Below are 17,767 nucleotides of genomic sequence, written 5' to 3' on the forward strand. Positions count from 1 at the left end.
CCCACTCTCTCTGACCTCCACTTGAGCGCTGTGGCCCATGTGCAAATAAATAAAACATCATTTATAAAAAGAACTCGCACCCATGACATTCAGTGACAAGAAAATTCAGCACTAACTCTAAAGCAGGTCTGGAGAGATGCTCAGCTGTTAGAGCACTAGTTGCTCTTCTTCCAAAGTTCTAGTTCCCACCACCCATACCCAGCAATTTATAACTGCCGACAATCTCAGCTACAGGGGTCCAACACTCTGTCCTCCATCACACATGCACACCCACACACATAAAAACAAATCTGAAAAACAAAAGAACTCAAAAGCAAAGTAAACTGATTCTTTTAAGAGAAGGAAGGAAGGAAGGAAGGCAGGCAGGCAAGCAGGAAAAGAAACAAAGAAAAAGAGAGAGAATGGGAGCACTACTTTATAGGATCAGTAAGTAAGCCGTGGCTGCATGAGAACACTGAGAGTCCACAGACATGTTCACTACCCCCGTGGTGGTGAGGTTTCATGGCTGTGTATGCAACAACACTCACCAAACTGTGTGTTAAAATATGTGCTTTGGTGCACCTTAATTATAACTTGGTAACATTGGTAAAGGTTCTTATAAAGAAGAAAGACTGCAGCAAGCACCAATTAGGCAGCAAGAGCACACCAAGGAGCAAGGATTTCCTTCTCATCACCCTGTGGGCTGGATGTTAGCCACAGGTAGATGGGGAGTCAGCAGGCAGTTAATCACGTGACTGCGTAGCTGCGGTGTATGTGCTGAATTTATGAATGAAAGTAATGCACGCCCACTCCCCCTATTCCAAATCAGAGCACTCACCATCAATTCTCAGATGAAACGCTCATCAACACACCAAAACATGGTGAAGCTAAGTTTGCTCGGCTCATACCATTTCCACATTAGAGACCCTAGCGAATCACAAAACCCATTACCCAAGGCTGGGAGATGAGCTCACTGGCCTAACACAGAAGGCACTGAGGCAGGGCGGCTGCAGGTAGAACTAATGCCATTTGGGCAAGAAACTGTTCTTGCATGGACTGCCTGACGGTATGCCGTATGAACTGGACATGCAGGACGAACAGACAGACAGACAGACAGACAGACACACACACACACACACACACACACACACACACACACACACACTGCTGAAATTGCCTAAAGAAGGTAAGACAATCCTTCAGGGTTCCTGCTTCACAGAGGAAACTGTCAGACATCCTGCTGGACACAGAAGAAAGTGACTGACAAACTGCCAATATAGGCAGAACTGTCTTTCAAATTTCCTGCTTCATAGGAAAGTCTGCCAGATACTATGGGCCTGTGGACTGAAGATGTATGCCTCAAGATTACAGAAGAACTCTGGGTGACTTTCAGCAGCAAAATATCTCTGTCATTTCTAGAACTTTGGAAGTTGCTTACAATGTAATTCCTGTTTATTTAGGTAATATATCCTTCTGGAATCTTTGATGGAGCTGAAGACAGTTATAGTTATGATTTTCCTTAGTTATGATAAAAGATAAGTTAGAAATTCACAAATATTCTAACTGTAATTCTTGTTTGATACCTACTTTGTTATATGTAATTTTACTATGTTAAATTTAAAAACTTCCTTTTTATTTAGACAGAAAAGGGGAGATAATGTGGGACCCCCCCCCATATGCTGTGAATATGCTTTATAAGCATTGGTTAATAAAGAAGCTGCTTTGGCCTATGGCAGGGCAGAATATAGCCAGGCTAGAAAAGATATAGAGATTAGGCGGAGTCAAGGAGATACTATGTAGCTGCAGAAAGAGAAAGACACAGGAACCTTACCTTACCGCTAGGCCACAACGTCATGGTGATGCACAGATGAATAGAAAATGATTTATTTAAGATGTAAGAGCTAGCTAGAAACACACCTAAGCTATTGGCCAAACAGTGTTGTGATTAATATAGTATCTGTGTGATTATTCAGGTCTGGGCAGCCGGGAAATGACTACAGTTTCCCTTTATACCTTATTTTACTAACGGTCTCTAATAAAAGTATTTTATCTGACTACTGCTTTCTATCATACTTCACAATATCAAGACCATTTAACCTGATACACAGACGCTGTGTTGTATGAGTACGCAAATAAGGCTGCTGGACAAGAGAAATGGAACAGGCTGCTCACAGAATGTTTGCTGTTATTGGGTGTGCGATACATGAATGCAGACACACATGTGAGTGTATGCGGGCCACAGGATAACTTGGTGGGTTGGTTCTCTTTGTCCGCCTTTATATGGGATCCTGGGATTGGACGCAGGGAGTCAGGCTTTTGTAGCAAGTGCTTTCACCCTCTGAGCCATCTTGCTGGCCCAATTAGCCTGCTTTTAAAAGCAGCAATACTAGGTGTTGAATACAGAAAGAAAAACATAGCGTCTACAAGAGTAGATGCTGATGGCGCTCGCAGTCCGCCTCACTGGACTGCAGTCCACACACTCAGGAATTTCTATTAGCTCCTGGGGCCACGTCCCTGGGTCTCCAACACTGGGAATCAAGTATGTAACTTCCGGGGATTTCAAAACTCCATATACACAGCTATGTTCTATTCTGAGCCTACTTTTGCATAGATTTTCAAGATTACATCAAAATTCTTTATTTTTGCACACAGCTGTCAACTTAATCAAAACTAAACGACGCCCATGAAGGCCCCCACTCTGTCAGCCGTCACAGAACTGTAGGAACACACTGAAGACTGAGATACAAATTCTGCTCATTTTTCTCATCTATTAATTACCTCACTTCATCTTCGTTCTTTTGGGGGAAAAGAGGTGAGGGTATCGAGACCTAGCCTGGAACTTCTAGCAATTTCCCTCCTTAGTACCCTGAGTGCTGAGATAATGGGTCTGGCCCAGCCCTGCTCTCTGGGTGTGGTGCCCTGGACGAGAGCTCCTCTTTTGCCCTTCAGTGTCTCCACTGGCGCCTGACCAGTTTCTGATAAGGAACCAGCCACTCTAATCACTGCTTCCTTATAAGCATGTCCCAGATGCTTCCTACTTACAAAAATTTATTTACATTTCAAGCAGTATGGCTGCTGTGTCTGCCCGTGCTTCTGTGGTGGACCTCACTGGGGCCCGTCCCTGGAGCTCTTTAACTGCAGACCTGCGTTACTGCTGCCTGCTCTCCCTCAGCTGCTCAGTTCTCAGTTATGACGACTTACATAGAACTTTTGGAAGCATAAACATTAACCCTTTCAGTCCCACTGTGAGTCACTGTCTTAATTCTATCTTATTTTCCTGTGCTAATCAGGCTTAGTAGCCTTCTGCAGACCTGTCTACCTATTTATAACACAGACTCTCTCCTCCTGCAGCTACGTTCTGCATCTCAGTCTACACAACAGGCTTGCTGGAGTTTTCTCAGTCCCAACATTTCTGTTTGGGGGTATAAGCGGAAGGCACTTTAAGTAAGCCCTGCTCTTTGGTGAACAAACACCAGACGTTGAGATTTGGGGGCATCTCGGATGTCAGATTTTCAGATGAGTCTGTGTAAATACTCCACAATCAGAAAACTGGGATCTCACACAATCCCAAGCCACCACTCTGGGTAAGAGATACTGAACTGATTCTTCGCATTTTTCCTTCATTTTCTGAAACTCTTCTATATTACAGTGAGTTTTAACTGTGTCCACAATGCACTAAAAGATCCAAACTTCAGGTCCAATGTGATGCCTACCTCAGCACCTAAGGCTGAAAGAAGCACAGGGCCAACTTTCTTCCTCTGTCAAGGCTTGAAACACAAATGCTCTCTTCCTCTAGGAGGCCAGGGTAGTTCTCACTTAGCCACTGGGAACAATCCCATGAGTTACTCCAACAATCCAGGCATGTGCTCTGGAGGAACCCAGGGTACAAAACCTCTTGGTCCTCTACAGCCTCCTGCTACAGCCTGCATATTGGTGCCCCCATAAATATGGTGTGGGACTCCAAGCTCACCATCCTAGGGAAGGAGGGTGTCTATTTCTGGGTTCAGGATCAGTCGGAAAACCAACAAATCCCGTATTTTTATTCCCAGGCCAAACCATCATCCTATCCTTGGTATTTGTGCAACCAACCACACTTGAGTAAGACATCATTTACATATTTAATAACCATTTTTAACCAAACAATAATATCCAGAACAGTATTTTTTGCTGATATTCTACATCTCAGGGGAAGGCAATTTCTTTTTCATAACCCCTGGCTTGTTCTCCACACCTCTCTTGATTATATTCCCATCCAACCTGCCAGACATTTTCCTAGACTTGTCTTTAAAATACACCCAGAATCTGACCACAGTCCTAGTTCAGCAAAGCCACCCCAGTCCAAGGCCATGCCACACCTAACTAGGCCACTGACTCTGGATTACAGCTTCTAACCCTGGCCTACAGATCTCCACTTTCAGTACACACAACTGCTGACTCACCTGATGTGGGACCCCTTCTCATTGGCTGAAAACTAAAGTCCTTATGCCAGGACAAATCCCTTGGTGACCTCACCAGTTAGTGGTTCCTGCTGTGGCTGCAAGCACTCTCCCACCTTAACCTTTCTTCCTGGGTGCTGTCTTTTGTCTAAAACATTCCCTCTTCAGACCTGTGAGGCCTTAAGTCTAACTCCTGTGGGACCCTCTCAGTGAGGAGGCTGCTGGCCAAGGGTTCCTGGGCTAGAAAAGAAGGTTCATGGTGACTCTGTGGCTTGTCCTTCACAGCTAGAGCCACCATTTACAACAAGGCAGGACCCAGGAGCTGTGAGTGAGGCAAACATATCTCCAGTACGTGGGGAGCAGGGCGGGAGTGAAATAAGGGAAAGAGGCCGGGGCCATATTGGCTTGTCAACTACTACCAACCAACTCTTCAGGAGGCCTCATGGGAATGACGAACTATTTTCACAAAACTCAGGACTGCCAGTTTTAAATTTCTTTGTTTAGGTTTGGTTGCAAATTTTATCACAATAAGGTAGTTAGACATGTGGGCACATGTGTTCTCTCTCCTACCTGATCTCAGAAGAGGCAATCCAAAGCAACAAGAGGAGTCCCACAGAAGGGGTGTTTCTTCCACAGCAGCCCTGAGCACAGCAGGAAGTCAGGAAACAGTCTTCTCCCACCTCCCACGCCCCCACCCAGTCCTAGACCCCAGTACAGATTGAACTGGGGAAGCAACCCTGGATTACACTACAGAAAGTAAGCCGACTAAGCCGAAGGCTCTCTACTAGAGTCTTCAGAAAGCAAGCGGACAACTATCTCCTAGAGTCTTCAGAAAGGTGCATGCACACAACACACCAGCACCAGGCCTGCAACACTGCCTGCTCTTAGCCACATGGGAAAGGCCTGTGGGGGTGTTGTAGTCTGAATGTAGCTGGCCCCCATAATCTCAGGGAGTGGCACTATTAGGAGTGGAATGGCCTTGTTGGAGGAAGTGTCACTGTGGGGTAGGCTTCGAGGTTTCTTCTGCTCAGGATACCGCCCAGTGAGGCAGTCAACTTCCCGTTGCCTGTAAGTTGTAGGACTCTCAGCTACTTTTCCAGCACCACATCTGCCTGCACGTCGCCATGCTCCCCACCACGATGATAATGGACTGAACCTCTGAAACTGTAAGCAAGCCCCTCAATGAAATAGTCATGGTGTCTCTTCACAGCAATAAAAACCCTAACTAAGGTGAGAGTTAAAGGGTTGAAACCCACCCTTTGCAGCACAGGAAAGGCCTGCAAGGCTGCCTGATGTTCTGGTGGAGGCTTCACCCCAGCTCCTGGCATCCATATACCCAAAGAGTCTGAAATGTTCTGGTGGAAACTCCACCCTAAGCCCCATCTCACATCTCTCTTCAAACCCTGCTGCTTCTCAGAAAGCCCGCCAAATGATGATCCCTCCCCCCAGAGATGCTCAAGACCACTCTCACAGGTTATTTAAACTGTCCCCAGAGAACAGACATGTGGTTTTTCAGTATCTCTTCTCCATCTCCTCTCTGGGGGCTGGAAAAATCAACCAGGAACGTTTTACCCATTAAACCTGGGCTTTTTGTAATTCGGTTTGATTTGGTCTGATTTGAATTTCTGCATCAGTGGAGAGGCTTATCAGGGTGCAGAAACTTTTCCCCCACACGTCACAGCACGGGAATGGCCTGCTATTACTAAGCCTCTTGGGTCTTACTTTTGTGCTACACAGCTCTCCTTCCTGAATGACCTTATCCATTGGCTTTGGCACAGACAGATCTCTTGCTATTTATGAAAATCAAGCTCAGCCTCCCAGAATGAAGATGACTCACAGCTGAGGATGCTCTAAGATAAGCTCAGATTCTGATGTAAATTCTAGGGGAATTTCAACAAAGGTTATAAACAGAGCTTCCAAAATCGGGACACTCACAGGATTTAAATGTCAGTCATTACCTCACAGACACGCCTTAACATGGAGTTCCTGGAAAATGTGCCAAAGTACACAGCTACCCAGAGGCCCCAGAGCTCATCCTGGACAGCAGAAAGAACAGAACTAGGAGCAGCTCTCTTTCTGGATCTGTGTAGTCTGAGTTCTATAGTACAGCCTCACACCCATCAGTGTGCTAAGAGAATGCCAAGTTAGTTGCTGCTTTAACCAGACAACTGTCTCAAAGGTAGACCAGTCCACCACTGTCACGGTAGCAAGGCTTTTCAAAACCTAAACCCAAGCATGCAGAAATGCTAACTGAAACCAGAGTGTGAGATGAGCCAGCTGTGGCAGCTTGCCTTTCAGCCCCAGCACTGGGGAGGCTGAGATCAGGAGTCTGAAGCCAGCACAAGCTACACAGTAAGTTCTGGGGCAGCAAAATACTAGAGACCTGTTGTAGGCACTGACAATAAGATTTATTAATAACGCATAAACCCTTAAAATTGACAGGGGGGGGATAAACTGTAATGTTGTCATGGGTAGGAGGATTAGGGGACAAGAGGAAAGGGAGGGCAGCAAGGTGATGTAAATGTAAGCTTTACTTGGTCATAAAACATGTATGCAGACATTAGAACACCCATATTATAGAGCATAAATATGTGCAGTTTTTAAGGGAAAGTGTCAATCTCACAAAGAAAGGCCTGGTGAAGTGTGCTGGTGACTTTTACATCAACCTAAGAAAGAGTTGCGGGGGTGGTGCACTCAGAGGTAGGGGGAATCCCTGAATTCAAGGCCAGCCTGGTTGACAGGCAAGTTCCAGGATGTCCAGAGCTACACATAGAAACCCTGCCTGTCTTGGGGGCAAATAACAACGACGACGACAATAAGATAAGACAGAGTTATCTGGGAAGAGAGCCTCAAATGAGAAAGTTCCCCACCAGACTGGCCTGTGGGCAAGCCAACGGTGCATTTTCTTGACTGATGTGGGGAGGGGGGTTCAGCCCACTGTGTTGCCTTTATAGTAGTCCTGGGTACTATATATAGAAAAGCAGGCTGAGTAAACCACAGAGAACAAGCAGTAAGCATCGCTCTTCTGTGTTTCCTACTTCAGTACCTGCCTCTAGGTTCCTGCCCTGACTTCCCTATGACAGACTTAAACTCTTTCCTCCCTAAGTTGCTTTTGGACGCAGTCTTTATCAGTGCAACAGAAACCCTAAGACACGCGGACACCTTAGAACGAGTCCATCATCACTGTGCAAAGCTGAACACATTCAACTTACTCAGGAGTAAACATCATACAAACCTCAACTGAGAGATCCTCTAAGATTCTTGTCAGGCACTGCCAAGGCCACCAAGATCCCGCCTATACCACTACATAATAGAGAATTCTGTATCTGGTCCGAATCTTGGACCAGAAAGAGCACTTGTGAGGAAGCTGGCAACACAAGAATAAAGCCACATTCCAGGAGGTGACAGTGAAACCAGCATGGCTGGGCACCAAAGCTCCCCTACAGCATGGACAGCACTCCCAGATGCTCTCTGAAAGGCTGGAAGGAGGAAGAGAGGATCAGATGCCGGAGGGCACACATGAGCAGCTCTGCACCTTTCAGACTTCCTGAAGGGCCAGTGTGGGTACTGACAGTGTGCTCTACCTCAGGACTGCATCAGACTCAACTTACTTTAGCATGCATGCACATTCCTTTACACCTTCCATTAAACTATATACTTGTAACAGTGATTTAACACTAAACAATAATCAGAAAAAAAACTACACTTGAGAATTCTAATCTAAATTACATGATAGGAGTGGTTCATTAGGAATACTGTAGTCTCTCCAAAACATCATTTTCTAGTTGAACCTCTTACTGATTTATAAGATTTTAGAAATACTCATACTGCTATTCAGGCTCAAGCTCAAACTCACAGAAATCCAAACGCCAGCGTGATCGGCCATGTATGCCAGTGTGCTTTCACTGAAGGGCAAGCGGGAAGAAGTGGTGGCAAGAACAGAAGCTAATTCTTATGACCCCACCCAAAATACAAAAATCCAAATGGGAAGCAGAGCTTCACTTGGACAAATTTCCAAGTGTTGGTCAACAGAGAACCGTGGGCCTGCAGGACCTGAGGGGAGCACATCACTCCACCTACAAGATGCTCTCTCTACAAGACACACTTCACATGTTTTGCTCAAAGGCATTTACTTCCTCCAAACATTAAAAAGGAAAATGAGACATTCACTTTTCCCACAGTGATACCCCCAGCCTCCCACACATGGACCTTCCCTTCAGTCTCTTTCAGCTCTTGTCTGGAAAAGACACTGTAGCCAGGTCTTTCTGGAAGACACTGCCCCACTGGGTAAACTTTCTGTGGAGGTCAGGGAAACCTTTAGCCACTAAGATAAAAAAAAAAGTAAATGTAGATAGTTTAACAGCTAACAGAATGGCCACATAAAACAGGTACCTTAGAACCTCTCAAGTGTTGCAAAATTCACCAATTTAGAAGCAGAACTTTTGAAAATGGATTTTATCTATCAGTGTATGTGTGCACGCACCCATGACGGGTGAGAAAGGGCAGAAGCTGGTTCTCTCCATCTATCTGGTATCCGGGGATCCAATTCATGAGTCAGTCTTGCAGAGCAAGGGCTTTTACAGGCTGAACCATCTCTCAGGCCACAGGATGTTTTTAAACCAGCTTTTCCCCCCAGTGACGTTCTCCATGAGATAAAAAAGGGGAGAGGAGAAACAAGAACCGGTAGGACAGCAGAAGACAATTCCTTCACAAGCTTTCAAACTCCCCCTTTAAGTAAGACAAACTTCATTTGAAATGGCCTATTCTGCGACTTAAAACAGAAAGTGCTTATTTTAAAAACCAAAATAGTAGTGCACATGTGCCACACACACACACACACATGGTCCTGGTAAGTTGAGAAGAAACGAAAGTCCATTCAATGTGAAACCCCACCCGGCTAGCGGGCTGGGAAGTGAGTCATGAACTGAAAGCTTAGCAGGTGAGGAGCTGCTGAAATACAACCCTCAGACTCAGTTACAAAATAACAGAGCAGACCTCCAGCAGACCAGGAGACTAGGGAACGCCAGCGCACTCCAACGTTTACAAAATAACATAGCAGACCTCCAGCAGACAAGGAGAATAGGGAACGCCAGCACACTCCAACATTTATTATGAATGTATGCAATAAAAGAAAACTAGCCAGTTTTAAAGGTGGCGCACACCTTTAATCCCAGCACTCAGGAAGCAGAGGCAGGTGCATCTCTTGAATTTGAGGCCAGCCTGGTCTACAGAGTGAGTTCCAGGACAGCCAGGGCTACACAGAGAAACCCTGTCTCAAAAAACCAACTCCCACCTTGGGAAAAAAAAAAAGTTAGAAAACTAATTTTCTTGAGAAAACAGTCCAAATTCAATGAATTCAATGAAATCTACAAAAGCAGATTCTGATCAATGGGTCCACTGTGACAGGCGCCCCAAAGAACTAAGAGTATTAGAGAAAGTCTGATGTCTCCATCTCCAGCTAAGTGCAGGCAGTGTGTGAGAAGCCGACAGGTGCCGTTCTCTATCTCCCCGGTTCTGAACTGTCAGTCTGGCCGCAGTCAGCAAACAGTTATCTCACACGACCACTGCTTCTCACACGCACTCACAAAGCATTTCAAGTTCAGATATAGTCAATACCCAAACCAGCCTCCCCCACTGCCAGTGATGTTTTTCCTGCTACTAACCCGTCAAACACGTTCCTTACACGTTACTGCGTAGGCATAATTAAGGAGGTCTACAAGAGCCCAGAATAAAAGATAACAAGTAGTTATTTATTTGGGGAAAAAACTCACAATAAGGGTGGAGAACAACCCCAATCCTCTGAGGGTGATGGTAGCTGTGAACCGAACTCCGACCACCAACCAAGGGAGCGAGAGCACACTTCCTGTCTGTGTTTACCATGCCCTAACCGGCCGGGCTGATACCCAAGAGGCTATTGGCTGACTGTATTCCCACATTACTGGGGGCCACTGCCAGTCTCCTAAGACTGCTGTGATAAATTACCACAAACTGAATGCTAAACAACAGAAAGGTGTTCTCTCACAGTTCTGAAATAGAATATAAAATACCCACCAAGTTCAGCTGGCCATGGTGGCTCACACCTGTAACCAGCACTTGGGAGGCTGAGGCAGGCAAGCTGTTGCTAGTTTAAGGCCAGCTTGCTGTGGGACAATGCTCTTGAACACTGTAAAGATTTGTCACTCATTGGTTTAATAAAAACACTGGTAGGCCATCGCCAGGCAGGAAGTATAGGCAGGGTGACCAGACTAGTAGAATTCTGGGAAGAGGAAAGGCAGAGAGATAGTCACCAAACAGAGGAAGAGGAATCAAGATGAGAATGCCTTACTGAAAAAAGGTACCAAGCCACATGGCTAAACATAGACAAGAATTATAGGTGAATTTAAGGTGTAAGCGCTAGTTAGTAATAAGTCTGAGCAATAGGACAGTTTATAATTACTATAAGCCTCTACATGTTTCTTTGGGATTGAACAGCTGTGGGACCAAGTGGGACAGAAACTTCTGTCTATACCAGCCTGTCAGAACCCTGGTATAACCCAAAATGAGAGCTCGCTAAAAGACAAGGCTTAAGTCAAGACACACAACAAGACCTGTGACAAGAAAAGGCAAGAGAGAGGAGAGGGAGGAAGGAGGGAGAAGGGCACGGGAGCAAGGGAAAGGATAGACAGTGCTGCTCAGTGTTGGGGACAATCAATTCTCTGCTCTGGCCCTCAGCTTCTGGAGCCAGTCACACTCGGCTTACAGATGTTAACTCTTTGTGGGACTTCCTGTCTTCTTGAAAGGACTTCGTGTCGTTGGATTTAGAGTTCACTTAGATACCTGTGATTTCATCTCAAGACCTTTTTACTCTCATGTGATGATCCCTTTTCCAAATGAGGTCATGTTTACAGGTTCTAGGTTGACACACTTGTTGGGGGCACACAGTAGTCATACACTAGCCTTCTAGGATTGGTTATATCCTGATTTCCAGCCAATCCTTACCCAAGCAGCTTAAGGCTGGGACAGTTCGGTGGCAGCACTCTCACAAGCATGCTCCAAGCGCCAGGAAAAGACAAGTCACCAACACCAGATCACACTTTCTTAACTCGGTTTCATTTCATGTATTATCTGACAGCTCCTCACAGACAGACTCATTCTCTTATGACTCCTTCTCTTGCTGTCTTCCTTATTCACTGTAAGAAAGGTGAGCACGTAAAACAGGCACATGTAAGCAGGCAGGCACGCTGGCCACAGGAATACTGCTCTCAGGGAAGAACAGGCTCCAGTGCACACTGATCTGGGCAGACTTCAACCGCCCTAGCCCCAGACCTCACACACATGGAGACTCTGCAAGTAGGCTTAAGCAGGCAGAAGACTTACTGATATAAACACATCTGAATGAGAGTAACATCATTCATAGACTAATAAATTGTCCTTATACTGAAAATTACCAAAGGAGGATACTATAGTGTAATGCACCGTCCTTAAATGACACCTTCCTTGAGGAAGGACATCATAAAATAGGAATGCCTACCAATTCTCTGAATCACAACATCCAGATACAGGAAGAGAACGGATACAGTGTTTCAAGCCGAGAACAAACACACATCTCCACCCTGTGCAGCTCCCTCCAACACAGGCTGTTGTCCTGCTATGTACACGCAGAAGAAAAAAAAAAAAAACCTAGGGTAGTTTAAATGCAAAATATTCCAAAACACCCAAGGAAGCTTGGCCCCCAGGGAGGCACTACAAGGAGGAGGTAGGAAGAGGGACCACCTAGGAAGAGGATAGGATAGGTCACTGGGGTACTCAAAGGGACCCTCTCCACCGCCCCCTTTCTCCCTCCCTCCCTCCCTCTCCCTCCCTCCCTCCCTCCCTCCCCCCCTCTCTCATACACACACACACACACACACACACACACACGAGGTGAGTTTTGGGCACCACAGTGCTTAGCTCCCACACAGGCTGAAACAGCAGAACGAGAGTGAACGGAACCCTCTGAAACTGTGAGCCCAAACCAACCCTTCCTCCCTACAAACTGTTTACCTCTAGCATTTTGTCATAGCGGCACAAAGCTGAGCAGAAGAAGCAGCGTTTCCTCCTATATGAAGGATTTAGCTGTGTATAAGACACTCTGGGCTGAGGGTACGTACACATGTTCAAATGCACACAGAGAAGTTTCAAGCCAGCTGGGATTCTGTAAGGAGACCATGCAAGCAGCCATACCCCTATAGACCATATGATGACACAGAGAGCAAGCAAGTGCAGGCCAACCCCCAGACCACAGTCCATACAGGCCAAACAGATGCTGAGCGGAGACTCGGCTGGATGCACAGCTGCACAGCATCTGCCTTTTACCCCCCTGCACCCTGCATCTGGGAACATATCAAGGATACCAAGAGACAGGCACGAACAACTCATACCTCCACCAGGAATAATTGCTAACTTTGTTTCAACCAGGCCCATTTTTGCAGAGGAAGCTAAAAAAAAAAAAAAGAAAAGAAACAGAATTAAGCGACAGGCATGTCATTGTTTTGCAATATGACAACTTAAAAAAAGCAAAATAATATTTTCTGAAAACACTGTTCACTGATTAAATTGATACCACAAATTTTGTTGTTGTTTGTTTTTTGGCTTTTCGAGACAGGATTCCCCTGTGTAGCTTTGGAGCCTGCCCTAGAAATCACTCTATAGACCAGTCTGACCTCAAATTCACAGAGATCAGTCTGTCTCTGCCTCTTGAGTGTTGGGATTGAAGGCGTGAGCCACCACCACCAATTTATAAGAAATTACTTCAAAGGTTTTTTTGCTATGAAAACACTAATCATTCAAAATTACCCTCCATCCCCAACCCTACCCCTAGATGAACACATGACATTTTTTGTTCAAATTTGCTTGGCAGTGAGCTAGGTCCCAGTGGTCAAAGTTCAGAGCAGAAATTCCATCTTTGGATCTGATGTTGCCAGCTCATGAAGTTCTTAATCCTGGTAATGATTTGGGATGAAGGGAGAGACCTCCTGAGAAGCATAGATTCCTTGACTGCCCGGACAGCCCCCACACCAAACAACCCTATCTGCAGTTAGATATAAACAGTCAAAGCCAAGTGCCAGTTACTTTCTGACAGCCTGACTGCCTTGGGCTATCTCCCACAGTCTGCTGCTTTGCTGAATGGGCTGCACGTGGCCTGGCTTCTCAACTGAAAACCCACCTGACCCCAATACCAGGAAAGAATCAGGTAAAGATCACCACATGAACGTGGGGATCCAGAATAACATGGAGAAAGCAAAAGCACTCACACCCCAACCTGATGCCTCAAGATGTGTGTGGCCACATGAAGGCCGTAAAAGGCAAACACTAAAGCCATGGCTTCAGCTCCTACCAGGTAGCCACACAGTAGTGGCAGCATGAAGCAGGGCGGAACTGTGCTGACCCTCTGCTGCCCAGGACGAAACTCAGGGCCAGGTGCACACCCGTGCGAGGAGCAAGACAGAAACATGGGCTGTGGTACCACTGCCTGGGCTCAGATCAGAACCCCCTCACTCCCTCTGCCCCTGCTTCCTCCACAGAATCTCACAGGGGTTCCGGGCAGGAGAGGGAGTGAACCACATCAAGGGCCCTGGTCAGCACCCAGCAAGTAGCTAGCACCAACTCTTTTCACAATTCCCTCAGCATATGCTTAGAATCACACGAAAGGCGATGAAGCTGTCACTACTGGAATAAAGTCACTAAGTGCTGGACCACTGACTCCACAGTCAGTCACACAGCTACACTCACGAGCTCTATTTTAAATGGGAGGAAGTTAGTCTGCTAAAGAGAAGCCCTGGGGTCCCAACTCAGATGTCTGACTCAAATTCAGGTGTCTCTTTTCACTAAGACTGAACAAAGAATGGCAAAAGAGCTTCCTAAGGAGGCCTTTCTAATGGTAGGCTTGAAAACAGACAGCCTTCCCAAGTAAGAGCTGCCAACAGCAGGCTCCACAGGCAGTTTTTTTTAAATGTTCTACTGAAAAGGAGGCAGAGCAAAATTATTTGGGCCTGAGGGATATGAACCGTGTGTGCACTAGAGGTCAAACCCAGGGCTTATCCTCCCAGAACCCAGGCTTCATTAGCATATTCACTGTACAAAATAACAGACTTCATTCTGAGACTCACAGTGTCCATACCATATTTGGGCATCTGCTCCTCCCTCATTGTTCTTCGCCCCACCCCGACATTGCCACTCCTCATCCCAAAAATCTCCTTTTCGTGTCTTTTTGTTTTGTCTAGATTCTACATATAAGAGAAAACTGAATGTCTTTCTGAGTCAGGTTTACTTCAACAAACATGCAAATCTCCAAATTCATTGATTTTCATGCAAGCAACACTGTTTTATACTTCTTTATCCCAAGCTCCTTTTAAAACTTAGGTTGACAGGATAAATTCTCACCTGCTACTCGAATGTCACATGCTAAAGCCAGCTCCAGACCACCTCCTAGGGCAAGTCCATCTATGGCTGCGATGGTGGGCACAGGGAGGTTAGCTGAAACAGACAGAGTTTATCCTTCACTCAAAACCACAGCAGTCCACACGGTTCATTCATAACATATTCTAAAGCAGGGTGTCATACGCAGACTTTATGTCTCTAGCGTCTTTAATAAAACATAAGTTTCATTTCCAATATTCTTTAGAACCTTTGTGTGACAACTGCAGACAGTCCATGTATGAATGGGGAACACTTCTGAACCATCTCATTTCCTGACTCACCTTCAAGATTAGTTTACTGAATTCTGTAACATCATAATCTGAGAACCTCAAGTCTTTTACAAGGTGTTTAGTTCTACAAATTCAAGTTGGGATAATTTGTGCAGCATTTCGGAACTCCTGACCCTTGATGGAGTTGGTGCTCAGGATGGAATCCTAAGACATGGCATCTGCTCAAAGAAACACACAGGGCAACTGACCACAGAGGGTATAAGCCAGGTACCACCACCAAGGAAGGGTGGCACAAAGGTTCCATCCACAGTCCTCTCTGGCCCTGGGATCCTGGCCAGAAGTAGACATGGAAAGAGGCAGCATTCACAGGACCTACAAGAGAGTATTTTTGGACGCTTCTACAGTAGCAGGCTTCCATATGGTATTTTCAAAGGCACTTCTATTATCCCTCCCCTACTCCTCCTACCCCCCCCCACCCATTTAACTCTTCCAATTCCATTATTCCCCCATCCCCCTTACTACCACCTATTTTCTATCTATCCCCCTTCCCTTGAAATCCATACCCAAAGCCCTGGGTATTCTAATGCAAACCTACTATCAACAATCTTACCCAAGACTGAATTTGTGAGTTCCAATAACAACTTGCCAAGCAAGACATGCGCACCGGTGCAATAGTGGCACGAATGTTATTGCAGCAAATGACCACTCTGATTGGATAAAGCCCACTCTGCATTGCTAACTGGACCCAAAACTTATAGCTGGCTAGGTATAGGCCATAGGGTAGAAGCTTATAGGCCATAGGGTAGAACTTTTAGGCCATAGGATAGAAGCTAATACTGTTATTTTGCTAAATGGACACAACAATAAATTGCCCCTCGCATTCTTATCCTTATACCCAAAAGTCAGTACATCTCTCAAACTTCTTCAGAGGTGCTTCTTTTTGCAGTAGACGACAATTAATAGAGAGACCCACAATTGGTCAATGTGTAGAGAATAAAATTCAAAAGAGAACATCTATATCCCACCCCAAAGCTAAGGAATTATTGTGGAAGAAGTGTTAGGGAGACTGTACAAGCCAGAGGTCATGGATGTCTGCAGCAAAACATTTGCTGGATGTAGTGAGGAGCTGTGGGCCGGATTCCCGCCACCCTGCTCCCGCATGCTTAGCTTTACACGCGAAATAACAACACACAAACTGTATTCTTTTAAATACTGCCTGGCCCATTATTTTCTGCCTCTTACTCACATCTTGATTAACCCATATCTAATAATCTGTGTAGCACCACAAAGTGGTGTCTTACCGGGAAAGATTCTAGCATACGTCCATCTTGGGCTGGAGCTTCATTGCATCTCTCTCCCTGAGGAGAGGCACGGCAGTCTGTCCCAGAGAGGATAGGCAGGGCAATTGTCTGAGCCATCTACCTCACTTCCTTTTTCCTGTTCTGTCTACTCCACCTATCTAAATTTTGTCCTATCAAAAAGCCAAGGCAGTTTGTTTATTAGCCAATGAGAATCCTCCATCAGCTGGACATGACAGGACCACTGCACACATGAACTCAAGATCTAGCCAAAATCCCAGCACAGAGAGGGGAAATCTCGTGAAGTCCCACCTCCACCAACCGATGGCTGCTGGGGAGGGAGGGTCAGATTTCTCCAGGGATATAGCCACTGAGAGGCCTGCTCCAGTAGGTGGCCCTACACATGAAGTAGAACGGGAAAGAGAGAGGGCTAGGGGAGGAGTTGGAAGAAAGGGAAATGGGTAAACTTGATCATTATATGGTGGCTGGAGAGGTGACTCCGCAGGTTAGAGCACACACTGCTCTTCCTGAGGCCCTGAGTCTGATTCCCAGCACCCTCACTCAGTGGCTCACAACCCCTATGTCAGACAAGAACAGTAGGTGACCTGGGGAACTGCTCAGTTTAACCTGCCCTGGTCACCACTTTTCTCTTTTTCTCAGTGAAATTCATTAGGTACACTTGTACTATTAACCCATTCCTGGCTGAAGACAGTGACAGTGACAAGTGTCCTGTCCTTCAAACACAAGTCTCCCCTCACTCAGTTCTCACGCAGTACACAGGAAGCATGGCCTCTGTAACAATCCTTCCTCCCAAGCCCTTTCAGACCAACAGCAAAGCAAGTGTGGCCAATTCCTACACACAGGAATGTTGGAGTCAGTGACCTTCAGGACCTGTGTAGACTTTAGAAGAGGCCAAGAAATGAGCCTATGCTGGGTGTCAGGGAGGGGTGACAATGGGGCCTTTGCAAGTTTATTCTGTTTGGTGTGAAGGAGCCAGCCTATGTCTCTTTCCCAGCCTGAAGAAAAAATTCTCTTTCATACAATTTCTAGGAAGGAGTCACTGCATTAAACTCACAATGAAATTGGTCTTTTCATAATTTATAAACCTTACACTAGTGAATACTTTTCTTTCTTTCTCATTTTTTTTGGCAGAGAAGTTTGTATGTGCATATAATTTTTTAATTTTATTTTTATTATGTTTGTGTGTGGGTATAGGCACATGAGTACAGTTACCTGCAGAAGCCAGCAGTGTCTGAGCCCCTGTAGCTGGAGTTATGGGCAATGTGGTGCTGGCCCTCATCTCAGCCTAAGGTAACCTGTCTGTACAGCCAAACCATCTTACATAATACCAGACAGATGTGACATAATGTTGCTTAGTGAGTACAGC

At 45.8% G+C, this 17,767-nt stretch overlaps 1 protein-coding gene across 2 annotated transcripts in view; it reads right to left on the reverse strand.

Annotated features, from left to right (window-relative positions):
- Positions 1–17,767, reverse strand: part of Auh (AU RNA binding methylglutaconyl-CoA hydratase) — a 94,630-nt gene that overhangs the window by 41,855 nt on the left and 35,008 nt on the right. Inside the window, exons 5-6 of one of the 2 annotated variants that reach the window (XM_038332538.2) lie at positions 14,817–14,909; positions 12,815–12,871 (exon numbers count right to left, since the gene is read on the reverse strand). The exons of the other annotated variant lie outside the window; for it this stretch is intronic. Of the exons in view, the coding sequence (XP_038188466.1) occupies positions 12,815–12,871; positions 14,817–14,909 (150 nt within the window). The remainder of the gene's footprint in view (positions 1–12,814; positions 12,872–14,816; positions 14,910–17,767) is intronic. 2 annotated transcript variants of the gene reach the window in all.

This window comes from Arvicola amphibius, chromosome 6 (assembly GCF_903992535.2).
Source record: "Arvicola amphibius chromosome 6, mArvAmp1.2, whole genome shotgun sequence".
Classification (NCBI taxonomy): domain Eukaryota; kingdom Metazoa; phylum Chordata; class Mammalia; order Rodentia; family Cricetidae; genus Arvicola; species Arvicola amphibius.